The sequence below is a fragment of the Callorhinus ursinus genome, unplaced genomic scaffold, assembly GCF_003265705.2.
Source record: "Callorhinus ursinus isolate GAN/ISIS: 27379988/994484 unplaced genomic scaffold, GSC_fseal_2.0 scaffold25, whole genome shotgun sequence".
NCBI classification, from domain to species: domain Eukaryota; kingdom Metazoa; phylum Chordata; class Mammalia; order Carnivora; family Otariidae; genus Callorhinus; species Callorhinus ursinus.
In genome coordinates this window covers 16,363,274-16,378,507 of record NW_027397087.1, presented here as the reverse complement: position 1 = coordinate 16,378,507, position 15,234 = coordinate 16,363,274, and the positions used below count along the sequence as shown (strand labels likewise).

Below are 15,234 nucleotides of genomic sequence, written 5' to 3'. Positions count from 1 at the left end.
CTAGTATATGACTGAGTTACTTTCCATCCTCCAGTCTTCTTTATCTCTGTAGTTGTATGTACCTTCTCCAAATTCTGACTTTTACCACTACCCCTATACTTTTTACCACCTTTCACTTATCTAGATGGAGAACTGTGGGATTAAGGGAATCCCAGGTGAAGTGATGAAGTCACTCACCATGAGTGTTAACATTGACATCTGGTGATTATTTTTCTGATCTTCATGCCATAGCTTTCATTATTCCATCATTATCCCTTTGTCAACTCTGAATTCAGTAAAATGGAGCAAGAACTTGCTACCTTTACTACAAAAATGTGCTCTGCTGGTGTTTCAGGGGGCACTGTCTTTTCTTTCCCTCTGTGAATTTTAATTATGTACCATCATAATCTGTGAGTTTTTTGTTCTTTTATTTTGTTATTTGCACTGGTGTTTGCATTTGTTTCCAGAAGATATTTTTTTGGCTACTTCCAGCAAAGGGCAAGTCTCCATCTCCTGGTGATGTGTGGTTCCTTTCAATATGCCTGGGATATTGTTGTTTAGAACTATCACCTTTGCTCATTGACCAAAAGGTCAGTGACCTCACTGGCCACTTCAGTATAGTTTTGTTTGGCTATATCATATTTTGTCACTTTGTAGCCAAAAAAAAAAAAAAATCCTTTCCCAGGGTGGCATTTGACTTTCAGCAGCCTTCTCCTTTAGGAACTACTTGGAGTTAAGAGAAAGAAAGGGTCTTTGTGGAGCTAAAGGGATGTAGAAATTGGAAACACATAATGTTTTGTTTTATGGCTGGCATCAGAATTACAATGAGACACATTTCAGCTTTCCATTTTGGGACTTTCCAACACACGTTCCAACATTTAGGCTGGAAAAAACCAATGCCCTTCACATTTCAAAGGAAAGAATTCTTGCAACCTTGAGACAATCAAAGTAACCTAAGTGATGTTAGTTTAATGAGTTATATGTTTCTTTGTGTCAAGAATTTAATTTCATACCTGATTTCTCTTTCTCTTTAGAAGTGGAACGGGTGGTGAAAGCCAATGACCGTGAATATAATGAAAAGTTCCAGTATGCAGTGAGTAAAACATACACAGTACACACATGCTGGGATGGGTTTTACCTTAAGGACAGTTGAATTCATGCTTTCTAGAACTTTATGACTTCACCAAAAACTTTCTTTGTTTAGGCCCATTTTAGTATCAGGGGTGCTATATGTTTCTATAAATACAGATTTTAGCAATATTTGTACACTTACTTTTGTCCTGCAGTAAGAGTGGTTGGTATGCTCTTTGGTATAGGAAGAAGATAAAATTTCTTTCTCAAGAATTGTTGCTTAGTTCATTTTGGTGCTGATTTGGCCACTAGAATACATAGGAAAATATAAACATGGGCCTCTATGGTAATTCTTGGTGATAGAAGTGGTGGTATTGGCTGATGGGTGATAAATGGCTTTGGGAGATTTTCTGTAAGTAACTCAGGCTGAATGTGGAGAAGTATATGTAGGACAAAGTTCCCAGGTCCTGAATGATTGTGTTTATCAAGTGAGAAGTGAGAATGATTAGTTAAAATGTACAGTGTACTGACTTTAAGTTTATGCTGAACTACTTTAAAAAAATTTTAACGAGGATTTTCTTCATTTACGTTAGAAATATTTATTGTCTATTAAGTGACTGGCACTGTTCTAGGAACTTGGGATACATTGATGAACAACTTCATGAATTACACGATGGGCCCTCATAAAGATCTTCTCATCTTTCTATGATGCAACCTAAGTTGCTACATGGAGTCTTTTATAAACTCTAAGAAAGATAACTGATAGAATTTGGCTTATAAGACCTGTTATAAGATTGAATACACCGGCACATTTCATGAAAGAAAGTTTCAATTCGAAGATGGTTTTGATAACTATGAAGGCAGGGCAGACTTTGGCAGTATCTGTTTAGGCACTAGCCAGATGACAGAGTTTTGCCCAATGGATAATTTTTAGCATTTTGTTCTTATTGACAGGTCTTTCCCATATATGGTGATGGATGCATTGGGCTATTGTAGCTTGGTACTATTAAATATTTAACAGAGGTAGCTAACAATTCCTCTTTTTCTCATGCTGTGCTAATCATGTAATTATAATTTGTTGTTCAATGGAAGTTTTCCTACAAGGAATCAGTACACCGACTCTGTGACAGATTTCTCATTATAAAATAATATATTGGAACTCTGATTTTATTTGTTAATCTTGTAAGCTTGGTTGACATAAGTCTGCCCTTGAAGAAGGAATCCTTCTTAGGAGGTTGATGAAGAACATGTTTCTTAGCCTGAAAGAATGAAACTAAATTTCCTCATGGTGATTATTGCCACTCTGTGCAGCTTCTAGTTATTTGGCCCCTCTGGTCATCACCAGACTTGGCCCCATGCCTTTCTGTCCATTCTACAGCTGGTCCTTTAACTATAGAGGATGACCCTTGAAAGACTTGACCATCAAACCCCAAATCAGGAGTAGACATGTGTATGTTTTAAGACCTTGGGGAAAACAGTAATAAGTAATCTGCTGTGAGGTAATTATGCATTTAAGTATTTAAGTATTTGGCTGTGTTTACTTGTTTTCAAGTGTTTTCATTCTGTGAGTAGTAACTCTATAAGGAAAACCATACTTTATTTGCCTTTGTGAGACCATACAGGTTTTTCTACTTAGTTATTTTTACCTGATTATTAAATATTTCAAACTTAGAGAACAGTATAGGAAATGACACCTGTATGCCCACCACTCAGATTAAATAGATGTTAGCAGGGGCACCTGGGTGGCTCAGTCGTTAAGCGTCTGCCTTTGGCTCAGGTCGTGATCCCAGCATCCTGGGATCGAGTCCCACATCGGGCTCCCTGCTCAGCAGGAAGCCTGCTTCTCCCTCTCCCACTCCCCCTGCTTGTGTTCCTGCTCTTGCTCTCTCTCTCTCTCTCTCTCTCTCTGTCAAATAAATAAATAAATAAATAAAATCTTTAAATAGATGTTAGCAGTTGGCCATGATTATTTCAGATCTTTAAAAAGTACTACACCAATGATACAGGGATGGTTTTCTCTTGAGCTTGCTTGATATTGAACAAAAGCACACAGATTTGTGGCTGCAGCTGTGTTTTCTCTTGCGCTTCCTAACAACAAAAGGGTAGAACAGTATTCCATGGCTGTAGCAGATCGAATAAGGCAGTTTGGTCTCAAGTGGAAACCTTTCAAGGAAAGAACAAAACCCATTATGAGCTGGCAAAACCAAGAAGGACAAGAGTTGAGAAAGGAAGGCTGCAGAGCAGAGAGGGGCACAGGTATTCCTGGTCTATTGATCACTTCTGTGGCTCAGAGAAGACGAGGCAGGCCTCCCTAAATGGGCATGGGTTCCCAGTAGACACAGCTGATACTGTCTTGGTTTGGGAACTCCCAACTGGATGGCTGGCCATACAGTAAACTGTGGGGCCATTCTCAGCCCTAGTCTATTGAGCTACAAGTTGGGGATGATACAAATACTAATTTCATAGAGTTATTATAAGGATTAGAGTAACACACAATGACCCGATGAGCTAGTCTGTGTAGAGATGGTGTTTGAATCTATGTCTGATCTTAAGGCTTTTAAACCACTTGCTGTATGGAATGTGTTTGTAAGAAAGGTGGAAGCCTGATGCCTTTTGCTTAAACTTGCCCACCTTTAAAGGATATTACCCCAAATGGAAGTGGATTTGAAGAGACCTCAATAGAACTAGGGAGAATGCTTATAATTAAAAAAGCAATGTTCCCACTTTAATGCTAAAAAGGAGTGGGAATAAACTGAAACTTTTTATGAAAAAGATAAGAGGAGAACTGGTAAAGTCCCCCCAAATGTAGTGGAAAGAGTGTTTTGGGATAAAATAGACCAAGGTCTGAATCCTGTCTCTCATTTGCTAACTTGTGTTCTCAATTTGTTTTGAACATCAGTTATTTCATTTGTGAAATAGGGAATTTCCTCATAGGACCATTTATTAAAGATTAAATGAGATAATTTATATAAAATATTTGATAATAGTGAGACTAGCAAATATACATGCATACATACATATCTCCTACTATGTACCAGGACCTGTGCTAAACATTTTCTACAGCTTTTTCTCTTTTTTTAAAAATTTTTTATTGTTATGTTAATCACCATATATTACATCATTAGTTTTTGATGTAGTGTTCCATGATTCATTGTTTGTGCATAACACCCAGTGCTCCACGCAGACTGTGCCCTCTTTAATACCCATCACCAGGCTAACCCATCCCCCTACCCTCCTCCCCTCTAGAACCCTCAGTTTGTTTTTCAGAGTCCATCGTCTCTCATGGTTCCTCTCCCCCTCTGACTTACTCCCCTTCATTCTTCCTCTCCTGTTATCTTCTTCTTTTTCTTTTTTCTTAAAATATGTTGCGTTATTTGTTTCAGAAGTACAGATCTGTGATTCAACAGTCTTGCACAATTCACAGTGCTCACCATAGCACATACCCTCCCCAATGTCTATCACCCAGCCACCCCATCCCTCCCACCCCCCACCACTCCAGCAACCCTCAGTTTGTTTCCTGAGATTAAGAATTCCTCATATCAGTGAGGTCATATGATACATGTCTTTCTCTGATTGACTTCTTTCACTCAGGATAACACCCTCCAGTTCCATCCACGTCGTTGCAAATGGCAAGATCTCATTCCTTTTGATGGCTGCATAATATTCCATTGTGTATATATACCACATCTTCTTTATCCATTCATCTGTCGATGGACATCTTGGCTCTTTCCACAGTTTGGCTATTGTGGACATTGCTACTATAAACATTGGGGTGCACGTACCCCTTCGGGTCCCTACATTTGTATCTTTGTGGTAAATACCCAGTAGTGCAATTGCTGGATCGAATGGTAGCTCTAATTTCAACTGTTTGAGGAACCTCCATACTGTTTTCCAGAGTGGTTGCACCAGCTTGCATTCCCACGAACAGTGTAGGAGAGTTCCCCTTTCTCCACATCCCCGCCAACATCTGTCGTTCCCTGACTTGTTAATTTTCGGCTTTTTCTCTTAAAACTAACGTGGTAGTGGGCAAGTAGTCATAATAAATTATAGATTCCCTATAAAGCATCAAATAGAGTAAGATAGTGATAAAAGCATGTTAGGAAGATACTGAAAAATTGGCTAAAGCTGTATAAGGTGCTTTTGTAATAAGTATCATGCCAAAAATGAGCAGATCTATGATACTGAAGGTGTAGAAGTTGCTGATGGTGCAACGGTTAGAGAAACAAGAATAACAGTGTAAATGATTGTGGTCATAGAGACCCCCTCCCTGCCCTGCCAAATAAGCCACGTGGAAATGAGAATTATTCAAGGAAGTATTTACTGACTCCCTACTCTGTGCAAAGCATTTGGTGAGGTTAGAAAATTTTCCTGACACTCTCAGCATGGATATGGATGGGTAGAGCCATGACTAACAGTGATAGTGATAGTAATAAAGACAGTGGTACTAATAATAGCTTACACACCTGTAGTGCCTACCACATGAAAAGCAGAGTTCTGAGCACTCTACTATATTAAACTTATTTAACCTCACCACAATTCTGTGAATAAGAGCACTTTTATTGTCTCGCTTCTGTGTGTAAAAACATGGAGGCACAGAGATTTCAAGTGACTTCCTAAGGTCGCACAGCTAGATAGTGGCTCCCATTCTTCTAACTATGGTGTCCAGCTACATACCAGGTGCTTTGTACACTGCTAATCTGCCACAAAACCAAGCAAGATGAAGCGGGTCTCCATTTCCAGAGCTAATAAGTGGCAAAACTGGAATTCTAATTCAGATTGGCCAGATTCCAAAGCCTGTTTTCCCCATGATACCATGCTGCTCTTTTGACCAATCCCAACAAACAAACATCACCACCAAAACAAACAAAATCTCCCAAATCTCTTCTCCTTCCCTCACATACCTACTTATAAAATATATTTATACTCTGGAGACGAAGGCAGATAAAGGAGATAAAAAATTTTACAAATGTGAAACTAAGAATGACTTTAAATCTTACCCTTAGCATTTGTAAATGAGAACTTGGGAGAAAAATTTACACAAAGCTCAGATAAAAGCTGTGGTTTCCTTAAGCCCTAAGCCTGGCCAAGCATGTGTTTCTCTTTGAAGGCTGAAGGAAGATATTTCAATACCTAGAGCACCTTAATTTATCAACAAAGCCTAAAGCTTCAAGGCATATTATAGGATACAGCACAGGCTTAAAAATGATCAAAAGTGCTTTTAAGAGATAAAGGGTTTAGAACATTAACAAGAGGACAAAGTTAATGATTCTAGGTGAAATTAATTGGTAAATTAGATATGATACTGTGAGCGCTGGGAGGTAGAAAACATAAAATTACAAGTGGTATTTTGGACTGCCCAGATGTATACAGCAAAGCAGGATTGGAGAGTGTAGGGAGAGCCAGCCAAGTGCTAGAATTATTCTCATTAGAAAGGAGTTCAAAGTTTTCCTGGTTAATAATAGGAATGAATAATGCTAGTAATGAAAACAGTGGTTGTATTAAAATATGTTAATGTTAAAAATGTTAGAAAAATTGTGAAAGTGAGCCAAGTATCCAGACTCATTATCCCTATTAAAAGGAGTTCAAAGTGGATGGTACAAGTTATGAAAACAGTTGTAGTTGTATTAAGATGTGTTGATGTCAAAAAATGTCAGGAAAAAGTGTTAGATTAATTATGGCTATTTTCTGATTTTGTTTAAAAATAAAGAAATGATGTTGGAAAACATTGGTTTTCCCACTGGTTCTCCTTTCCCTTTTTAAAAATAGGCACAGGGACATACCATCCTCATTCAATTTTCTTGAACATCAACAGAATTTAAGAAGGGAGATGAATTCATTTCAGTCATCAGGAAGTTATCCTGCCTCAAACTCAGAAACTTCCATAAAGCTAGATGCTTAATATCTGAATGTATTTTATGCACAAACACAGATAGGAAGTTTCTAAAGGATTTTTTTTTTGAGCTAAATTGTTGATCCCATTTAGGAAGTACACAGGCTTATATAAGCTGGTGAAAATGTGACCAAATAGTTTTACATGCTTAGAAAGAAAGACTTCCATCCAAAAATAGCAATTCTGATATCCTGATTTATTCCTAGAATCTTAACATGTCTTGTGGATGGAATTTGCTGTTGCTCTTGTGATTTTTGTGCTTGCTAGAACAATGGTAATTTGGATTTTCCAGAGAGTGTTCGTTCAGTGTGACAACTTGGCTGACTCTCAGCTGTTAGTGCTACAATGACATGACCAAGACTCCCTTCAAAGCAAACTTTTTTTTCCTCCCACCCATTTATACAGGGTTTTATATATTTCCACTTCTTTTTTCTCTTAGAATAGGTGGTTAAGAGTAGAGTAGAAAAATATGGTCCACCATTATTCTGGGTATGTGAGCTTGAGTGAGGTTGGTTACAAGGACCTCTTTAGGCCCTCATTATAATGATGTGTCTGTGTTTCTGAGAGCAGGCTGGCAGAACAGTAAAATTTTGTGTTCCTGTGTGTGGAGGTGAATTGAAAGTTCACTGTCCTTTTTTTTCTTCCAAACATTTATTTATTTGAGAGGGAGACAGGGCACATGTGCACTCATAAGCAGGGCAGTGAGGAGGGGCAAAGGGAGAGAGAGAATCTCAAGCAGACTCTCCTCTGAGCATGGAGCCTAATGCAGGGCTTGATCCCATGACACCTGAGATCATGACCTAAGCTGAAACCAAGAGTTGGATGGTTAACTGACTGAGCCACCCAGGTGCCCCTGTCCTTTTTTTATAGAAATAAAAATGACTTTCAAAATTCAACATACTCACAATGTACCTGCTCTAAGCCTAGAAACATGTATGTTTGTTGCCTGACTTACTTTCCAAAGAAGATTTGAGGCAGTGTACAACAAGAATATAAAGCTCAAAGGGATAAACATACCCAAGGAAACTGGTATGGAATGAATAAGTCACAGAGATGAAAGGTACTGCGTAGGGAATTTGGTCAAGGGTGTTGTAATGGTGTTGTATGGTGACAGATGGGAACTCTAGTTGTGGTAAGCATATTACCTGTGGAGTTGTTAAATCACTATGTTGTACACCTGAAACATTGTGTGTCAACTGTACTCAAATAAAAAAATGAAAATGAGATGAGCAGGCTATTTTTAGTGGGCCCCGAAGTACATGCCAGCAGGCCTTATCTGCTTAGAATGGCAATGCGTTGAATGCTACTGGGATTACTAAGATGGGGTGTAAAGGTTTTGCTCTCTACCTGAGCATATATGTTCTACTCAAGAAGAGAAGACTAGCCCATAAGAACAAACTCAGTAATAGGTATCAAGGAAAAGATAATGCTAAATCCTTAATTGTGTGATGTGGCTTTTAAGTGTTAGGGAAAGTGTTTGAGGAAGTCTCGCCAGAGAAAATGGGAATTGATGTGAGCCTTGCTTGTTTGTACCATCAACATTAGGAAGGGGAGAAATGAGCAAAGTCCTGTAGTTGGACCTAATTGGGGGTGAGGGGTGTGTCATAGGAAATTATTGTTCAGGTAGGTAAGATCAGATTGTTCAAAAAAATTTGAGTATAAAGCAACTCCTTGTCTCAGGAGTTGAAGAGTCACAAAGTGAAAAATAATTTTATTTGCCTTCCAGATAAAAGAGACTAGATATCCAAATGGAGATGCCCAGGTAATATGGAATGTAACTGGGTGTGCTTACAGCTGTAGAACAGGGATATCAGTTGGAAGAAGATGCTTGAAACTAGGAAAAAAATGGAACTTGTTGAGGAGTGATGGCTGACCTGTGCGGGGTGGGGGTAGAAACCCACATTTAGTTAGGGGAAGTGGGGAGCCCAAGAAGGAGCAGAGAGCAGCAGAGATTAAGAACAAAGGGAGGACAGTGAGATGAAAGCCAGGGGAAAGGAGCCTCTCAGGAAACGGGGGGTAGGGGGAGGTGGGGAGACGGGTGGATAACCATACCTAATGCTAGGTGCCCATGAGGTTAAGAACTAAGGAAAAAGGTCTTTATTTATTTATTTTTTTAATTTGAGTATAGTTGCCACACAATGTTACATTAGTTTCAGGTGTACAACATAGTGAGTCGACAAAGCTGTATGTTACACTGTGCTCATCACAAGTGTAGCTACCATCTGTTACCATATAGTGCTATTAACAATACCACTGACTGTATTCCCTGAGCTATACCTTTTATTCTCATGACTTATTCATTCCATAACTAGAAGCCTGTACTTCCCACTCCCCTTCACCCATTTTTCCCCATCCTTCCTCCACCTCCCCCACAGCCATCACTTTGCTCTCTATAGGTCTAATTCTACTTTTGGTTTCTTTATTTCATTTATTTTGTTTTTTAGATTGCATATATGAGTGCGATCATATGGTATTTGTCTTTCCAGTCTGACTTCTTTCACTTAGCATAATACCTTCTAGGTCCCTCCATGTTGTTGCAAATGGCACGATTCTTTTTGTATCACATTATCCTTATCTATTTGTGCATGAACATTTAGGCTGCTTCCATACCTTGGCTATTGTAAATAATGCAGTAAACATAGGGGTGCATATATCTTTTTGAGTTAGTATTTTCTTTTTCTTTGGGTAAATACCTAGTGCTAGAATTATTGGATCATATGATGTTTTTATTTTTTTGAGGAACTTCTATAGGGAGCAATTAGAGGACCTGAAGAAAACAGTTTTATTATAATTTTTTTAAAATTGGGATTTGGAAGTCAAAGGGCAGAAAAAATATGCAAGAAAGAAGGGCGTGGGGTATAGGCCACTCAATTAAGAATTTGCAATAAAAAAGAGAGAAGTAGTATAAAAGCTTTCAGGCTCACTGAAATTAAGTACATTTTTGAATGAACCTTCTTACATATTTTGGCTATCCAAGTCCATGGAAAGGTAAAACTCTTAAGTATTTTTTTGCGGGGGTGGGGGGACTCTTGGGATATCAACATGCTGGGACACATCTGACTCCTGCTTTAATCCCCAACCTGATGGGAAATTTGGGTTTCTCTTTCTTTTCTTCATGAGCAATATAGTTGCAGTGCCAACGTGCTGTAGATCTCACCAGTAGGCCTGATTACCAGGGCAATTTATGCACCAACCGAAGAGTACAGATGATGACAAGCAGTGTGACAAGTTGGAATTAGTTGTGGAAAGTGCCAGAGACTTGCATTTGTTATGGGTTTCTGGTTGTTGGTTGCTGTGTTTTGTATTGGGGTATTCCCATAGCAACAGTGGTTTTTTAGCAAACATTGAAAATGTCTTCTGTTTTGTGTGCTGTTAATATCTGTGTAAATTATTCTATGTTCTATGTGACAGAAGTTTTTCCTTTATACTTGTAGGAGAAAAGGTAATTTTTGGACTTCATTCTCTTTTCGGATTTAAGAGTTTAAAAGTATAAACATTTTATCTCTTTGACATCTGATTTATTTAAATAGTGTTATTCTTTGGCTAAGCATTTGTCTGATTCCTCATCTCTTTAATTTGGTTAGTCTGTTTTAATCTTTTGTTTTAGCCTCTGAATTGTTCTAAAATGGCACATTAAGGTAATTAAGGAATCCAGTTAAACTCTAAAACTCTGAAATGTTTGCTTGTTATTTACCTGTTCCAGGCTTGAGATAATTTCAGTATCCTCATAAACTTGTTCCATTTCATCTGTTTGTAAAGTAAATTTCAAGTAAAGACACAGATTTTTTTCAAGTTTTGCTTTCTTCATTGCAATGACATGAAATTGAAAAGTTTCCAAACAATATGTAATCGGAATTAGAAGAATTAAAATAAGCTAATTTTGGTGTTAGAATTTTAGAGCTCATTATTGTCAGGATACAGTGGTATAAATTTAAACCAAGACCAAGAAATGGAAGGATGGAGCAGGAAGAGAAATAACTTCCTGTGTGGAGTGAGCAATTCATCTTCAGTTTCCTTTGTTGGCAAAACGTTTGTGAAAGTTATACATAAATCAATCATGTGGATAAAATTGGGCAAGTTCAGTAACAGTTGAGAAGTTAATGGAAAAACCAACAACCCCAACAGTTTCAAAGCGGTTTTTATCTTGTTTTGCAGTTTTCTTTATTGGACCAAATAGTTTGGTTCTGTGAATCATGTTATGAAAAGATGGCGATTACCATATTTTAGATTTTGTAGTTGCAAAATTAATCAAATAGTTTGTGTTAAAAATGTCTCAAATTCATGTCCACAATTATGAAACCAGTGGTCAGATTACTGTTATATTTTGTATCTGTATTTTTTCTGCAGTTTCTTATAAAGGTAAGCTATTTAGGCATGAAAGTCAAACTGGAAGATACTTTAAAAACGATCCTAGGAGTTGGTTAGGAGCTATATATGTATGGGTATAAATCTATGTGTGTTGCATGAATGCGTGCATGTGGGTAAGGTTGTAGTTGTAACTCCGTGTATCCATCTTTGTAATAATGTTCTGGCTTGACTAGAAAAAGCCTGTTCTTTGAGGAATTAAACACAGGACAGCAATCAGATTCCTGTATCTAGATCAGTGATATAAATCTCTGCTGGTACCCCTGTCTTGACTTCTCTAGCAGCCCTAATTGTTCTGGGTTTCATTCATGCTCCTTGGTTGTGAATCTTGCTGTGAAACAAGGTCACATCATTATGGCTGTGGCTGTCCAGGTGCTTTTTGCATAGGTTGCAGATGGTGACATCGTTCCGCACCAATAGTTGAGAAATGCAGGGAACAAGAGTTGCTTCATACAAATCGAAAAACCTGACTGACTTCTCTGGTACTGTAAAGAAGTTAGCTTAAGTTCATTATAGAATCTCAGTGTGGAATTATCCTTTCAAGCTTTCCCATCCACTTCTCTCTACAGAATTCTCACTGACTGCATATCCAGTCTTTGTTTATATCCCTTACAAGAGGGCAACTCACCACCTCTCTTTAGTGGCAAAGGGTGAGGGGTGAGGGGTCCCACCTGGCTCAGTTTTTCTTTAATTATTCTGATGATGCTCCCAAACTAGGGAGAATAGATAATTTATCTTCCAAACCAGGATACTTTTGAGAATGAAAGGGGATCCTATTAGTTATTTTGCTAAGATGATGGGCATAAACTGGAACTGTCACCCTATCCATAACATATTTTCAACTTTTGTATTTATTGACTGAATTTGGAACTTCTCTGGGGCTCTGTCTTTGAGTAGTTTTGATTATTAAACAGTTTTTCCTTCAGTTGAGCTAAATTGATTTTTCTCTTGCTTTATTATCTATTGGTTTAGCTTTTCTTCTGAGGCCAAAGCTGAGCAAACATATCTCCTGATCCACATGACAAACCTGATAATGTATTTAAAATACCAAACTTGGGCTCATTGATTAGACTAATCTCCAGGACAGTCACCTGCAACCCCACCTTTTTTCCCCAAAGAGTTTCAGCTTTTCCATAACCAACCCCATAAAATGGGTTGTTCCAGAGTCAAACACCATATTCTAGAAGTTATTTGAGCAGCTAGAAGTAGCAGAAGAATTATTACTGCAGTCTAAGATTGTACTAGCTTTTTGGTGATTGTTGACTCCTCTTAATCTCTTATTAATTTCATTTTCATCATTAATGACAAAGACTGTGTCACATTTATCTCTTATCTTGCTTGTCATAGAACTTGACACACAACAGGTATTATTTCCTCTGTCATTAAATATGTCTTTCATCATTGTGTCATATGCAGACTTACGAGCATGTTTTCTGCATCTTCACTGATATCTAATCCAATGGGCCAGTTAAATCAAAAGCTCTGGAAGTGGAGTCCAACCACTGGTATATTTTTTAAGCTTTCTGGATGATTCTAATTAGCAAACAGGGTTGAGAATCACTGTTCTAAGTTAGTAATAAAAATTTGAGTACAACACAGTTGAGGACACATCACTGGATACCCCTTCCCCTTGAACCATTAATCATTATGAATTTCTGACTTAGGTAGTTTCCAATTTCTATAGTTAACTCTCCTTGCTACCAACCTAATTTTTAAGTTTATTATTGCGTTTTATCTTAAGCAGAAATATTTTTTTAAAGTTGTTACAGTGCTGGTTAGATGGCTTCTATATGGAAGCAGAAGGGTGGAATAAATAATTGAGCTTTAAAGATTCCTTTCCAAGTCATGTTTCTATGATTCTTGCAAACCACTTAGTTCCATGTTGCAATATTTTAAATACTCCTGTAGCCCAAATGCCACAAAAACGCCATTGTTCTAAGCAAGACATTTTTGAGGTTAGAAGCACAAATGGGCTGAACTTCTTCATAATGTTTTGCAGAGACAGCGTTGTTCAGAATTTTCTAGGTGAGAAAATATGTTAAAGAAATGTTTGACTTTTTTTCTTCTCCCTTGCTCTCTGATCTGGTAATAAACTGTATGAAGATGGTGTGCTAAAAATTGTGAAAAATATGCATTTATGCTAGTGCCTAACTTATTTTGGTAAAAGTAGTTCTCCAGGTTTTGTACTGGAAATTACTGGTTTGTTTTGTGAATTACTAATAATTATATTAGCTCATGTTTTGTTTTGATAAATGGAATTGCTTTTCTCCCCACGTATTATTTTGTATTTTCCAGTTGGGTTTTTAGCCTTGTATCAAGTAATTAGTATTTGTCACTTTGTTAAATACTTTAGAGACTTAAAAAAATATAAAATCTTAGCCCTTCAAGAGTTTGCTATCCCCTAGGAATTTTGAGATCATTTTGTATGCATGAATGAAATAACAGTATAAGACATTGTAATATTAAGTATGAAAATGAATAGTGTTCGACTTATAATTAGCACTTTCACTATATCTGGGTAAGGAAGACAATTTTCTAAAAAGAGATGAATCATTTTCTTAGGGTTGTATTGGTAATTATGTCTTTTAAAAATTATGAAAGAATGGCAAAATACCATGTTGCATTTATATGAAAATGGTCTCTCTGGATTTGGGGAACCATTTGGCCAAAGGTCAAGTGTCAGTCACCTTTTAGCCCATCTCAACCTAAACTGACTGAAGAAAATGATGAGCTCATTCAAAAGTATTCCTGGGACATACTGGAATTAAATTTTTTGAGTATGAAAGGTAGTTGAATTTTTTTTGTTTAATTCAAATGTGATATATATACGATTTCTGAAAATCAATACTTCAAATATTTTAACATCAGGAATAATTCTGAATTTGTTTTATGAACAAATAATTACAAATAAATTCCTGAAGCCATACAGGGCCTATACGCTATTGCCTGTGCAAATGATCAGTATTTTGCATTTTGCACGTCAGCATTTTAAAAAAAGGGTTACTTGCACTTCCATTTCTTCTCCTCACCCTGCCGTGCTCCCCCTTGCTTTCATATACCTATGGAATTTCTTCCATAGTCCTGTGTTTTCCAACTTAATCCTTGGTTCTGATCTTCTATTTGTAAGAGCTTAAATTGAAAATGTGTGAAAAACCTCCATTTTCCCCCAGTGATTTTTCTTTTCATTTAATGTATTTTTCTTGAAGGATTAAAGGATATGTCTGGAAGAATATCTTCAGCTGGGTCAAAAGGACATTTTTGTCTTTATAGTCTAAGTCCTGGTGTAAGGCATTTATTTGTGATGATTTAGTTCCATGGTTTATTAGTGAAGTCAAGTGTTCTCTGAAAGTTCATGATCTATAGTGCACAAATGGGACTTTTTGGATTTGTACTAATCTAATTATTTACATAGACTTTTGAAAAAATACATGCAGCCTTGCTTATATAACAGAAATTTGTGCTTATTAGTACTCCTAGAGGTTATTTAATATTTTGCTTCTTGAAGTGTGGTCCACAGACCAGCATCACTGGCTTCATCAGGAGCTTATTAGATAGGCAGAATTCAGTCCCTCCTCTCCAACTATTGACTCAGAATCTGCATTTTAACAAAACCCCCAAAGGATTTATATATACATTTGGGTTTCAGAAACAATGGACCAAAAAAAAAAAAAAAGTAAGCAATGGACCAATCCTCTATTCTTGTTTTAGTTAGGAGTGCCCTGAAGATTTTGACAAAAACAAAGAGGTGAGGAGGGAAAAGAAGTATTTAATTATCAAGCATAATGCTAATACTTTAAACGTGTTCTCAGTTAATCTTCACATGCATGGTAGATATTATTACCCACATTTTATAGATAGGGACACTGAAGATTGGAGGGACTAGGAGATATTTTTCCAAAGTTACTTAGCTGGTAAAATGTTGAGTCACC

The 15,234-nt window shown here is 37.2% G+C and overlaps 1 protein-coding gene across 5 annotated transcripts in view; it reads left to right on the top strand.

Moving 5' to 3' along the window:
• The window catches only part of ATP8B4 (ATPase phospholipid transporting 8B4 (putative)), a 303,343-nt gene that overhangs the window by 82,013 nt on the left and 206,096 nt on the right, over positions 1 to 15,234 (top strand). For all 5 annotated transcript variants that reach the window (XM_025883645.2, XM_025883647.2, XM_025883642.2 and 2 more), the window contains exon 3: positions 1,014 to 1,072. In XM_025883645.2, coding sequence (XP_025739430.1) covers positions 1,014 to 1,072 — 59 coding nt within the window. The remainder of the gene's footprint in view (positions 1 to 1,013; positions 1,073 to 15,234) is intronic.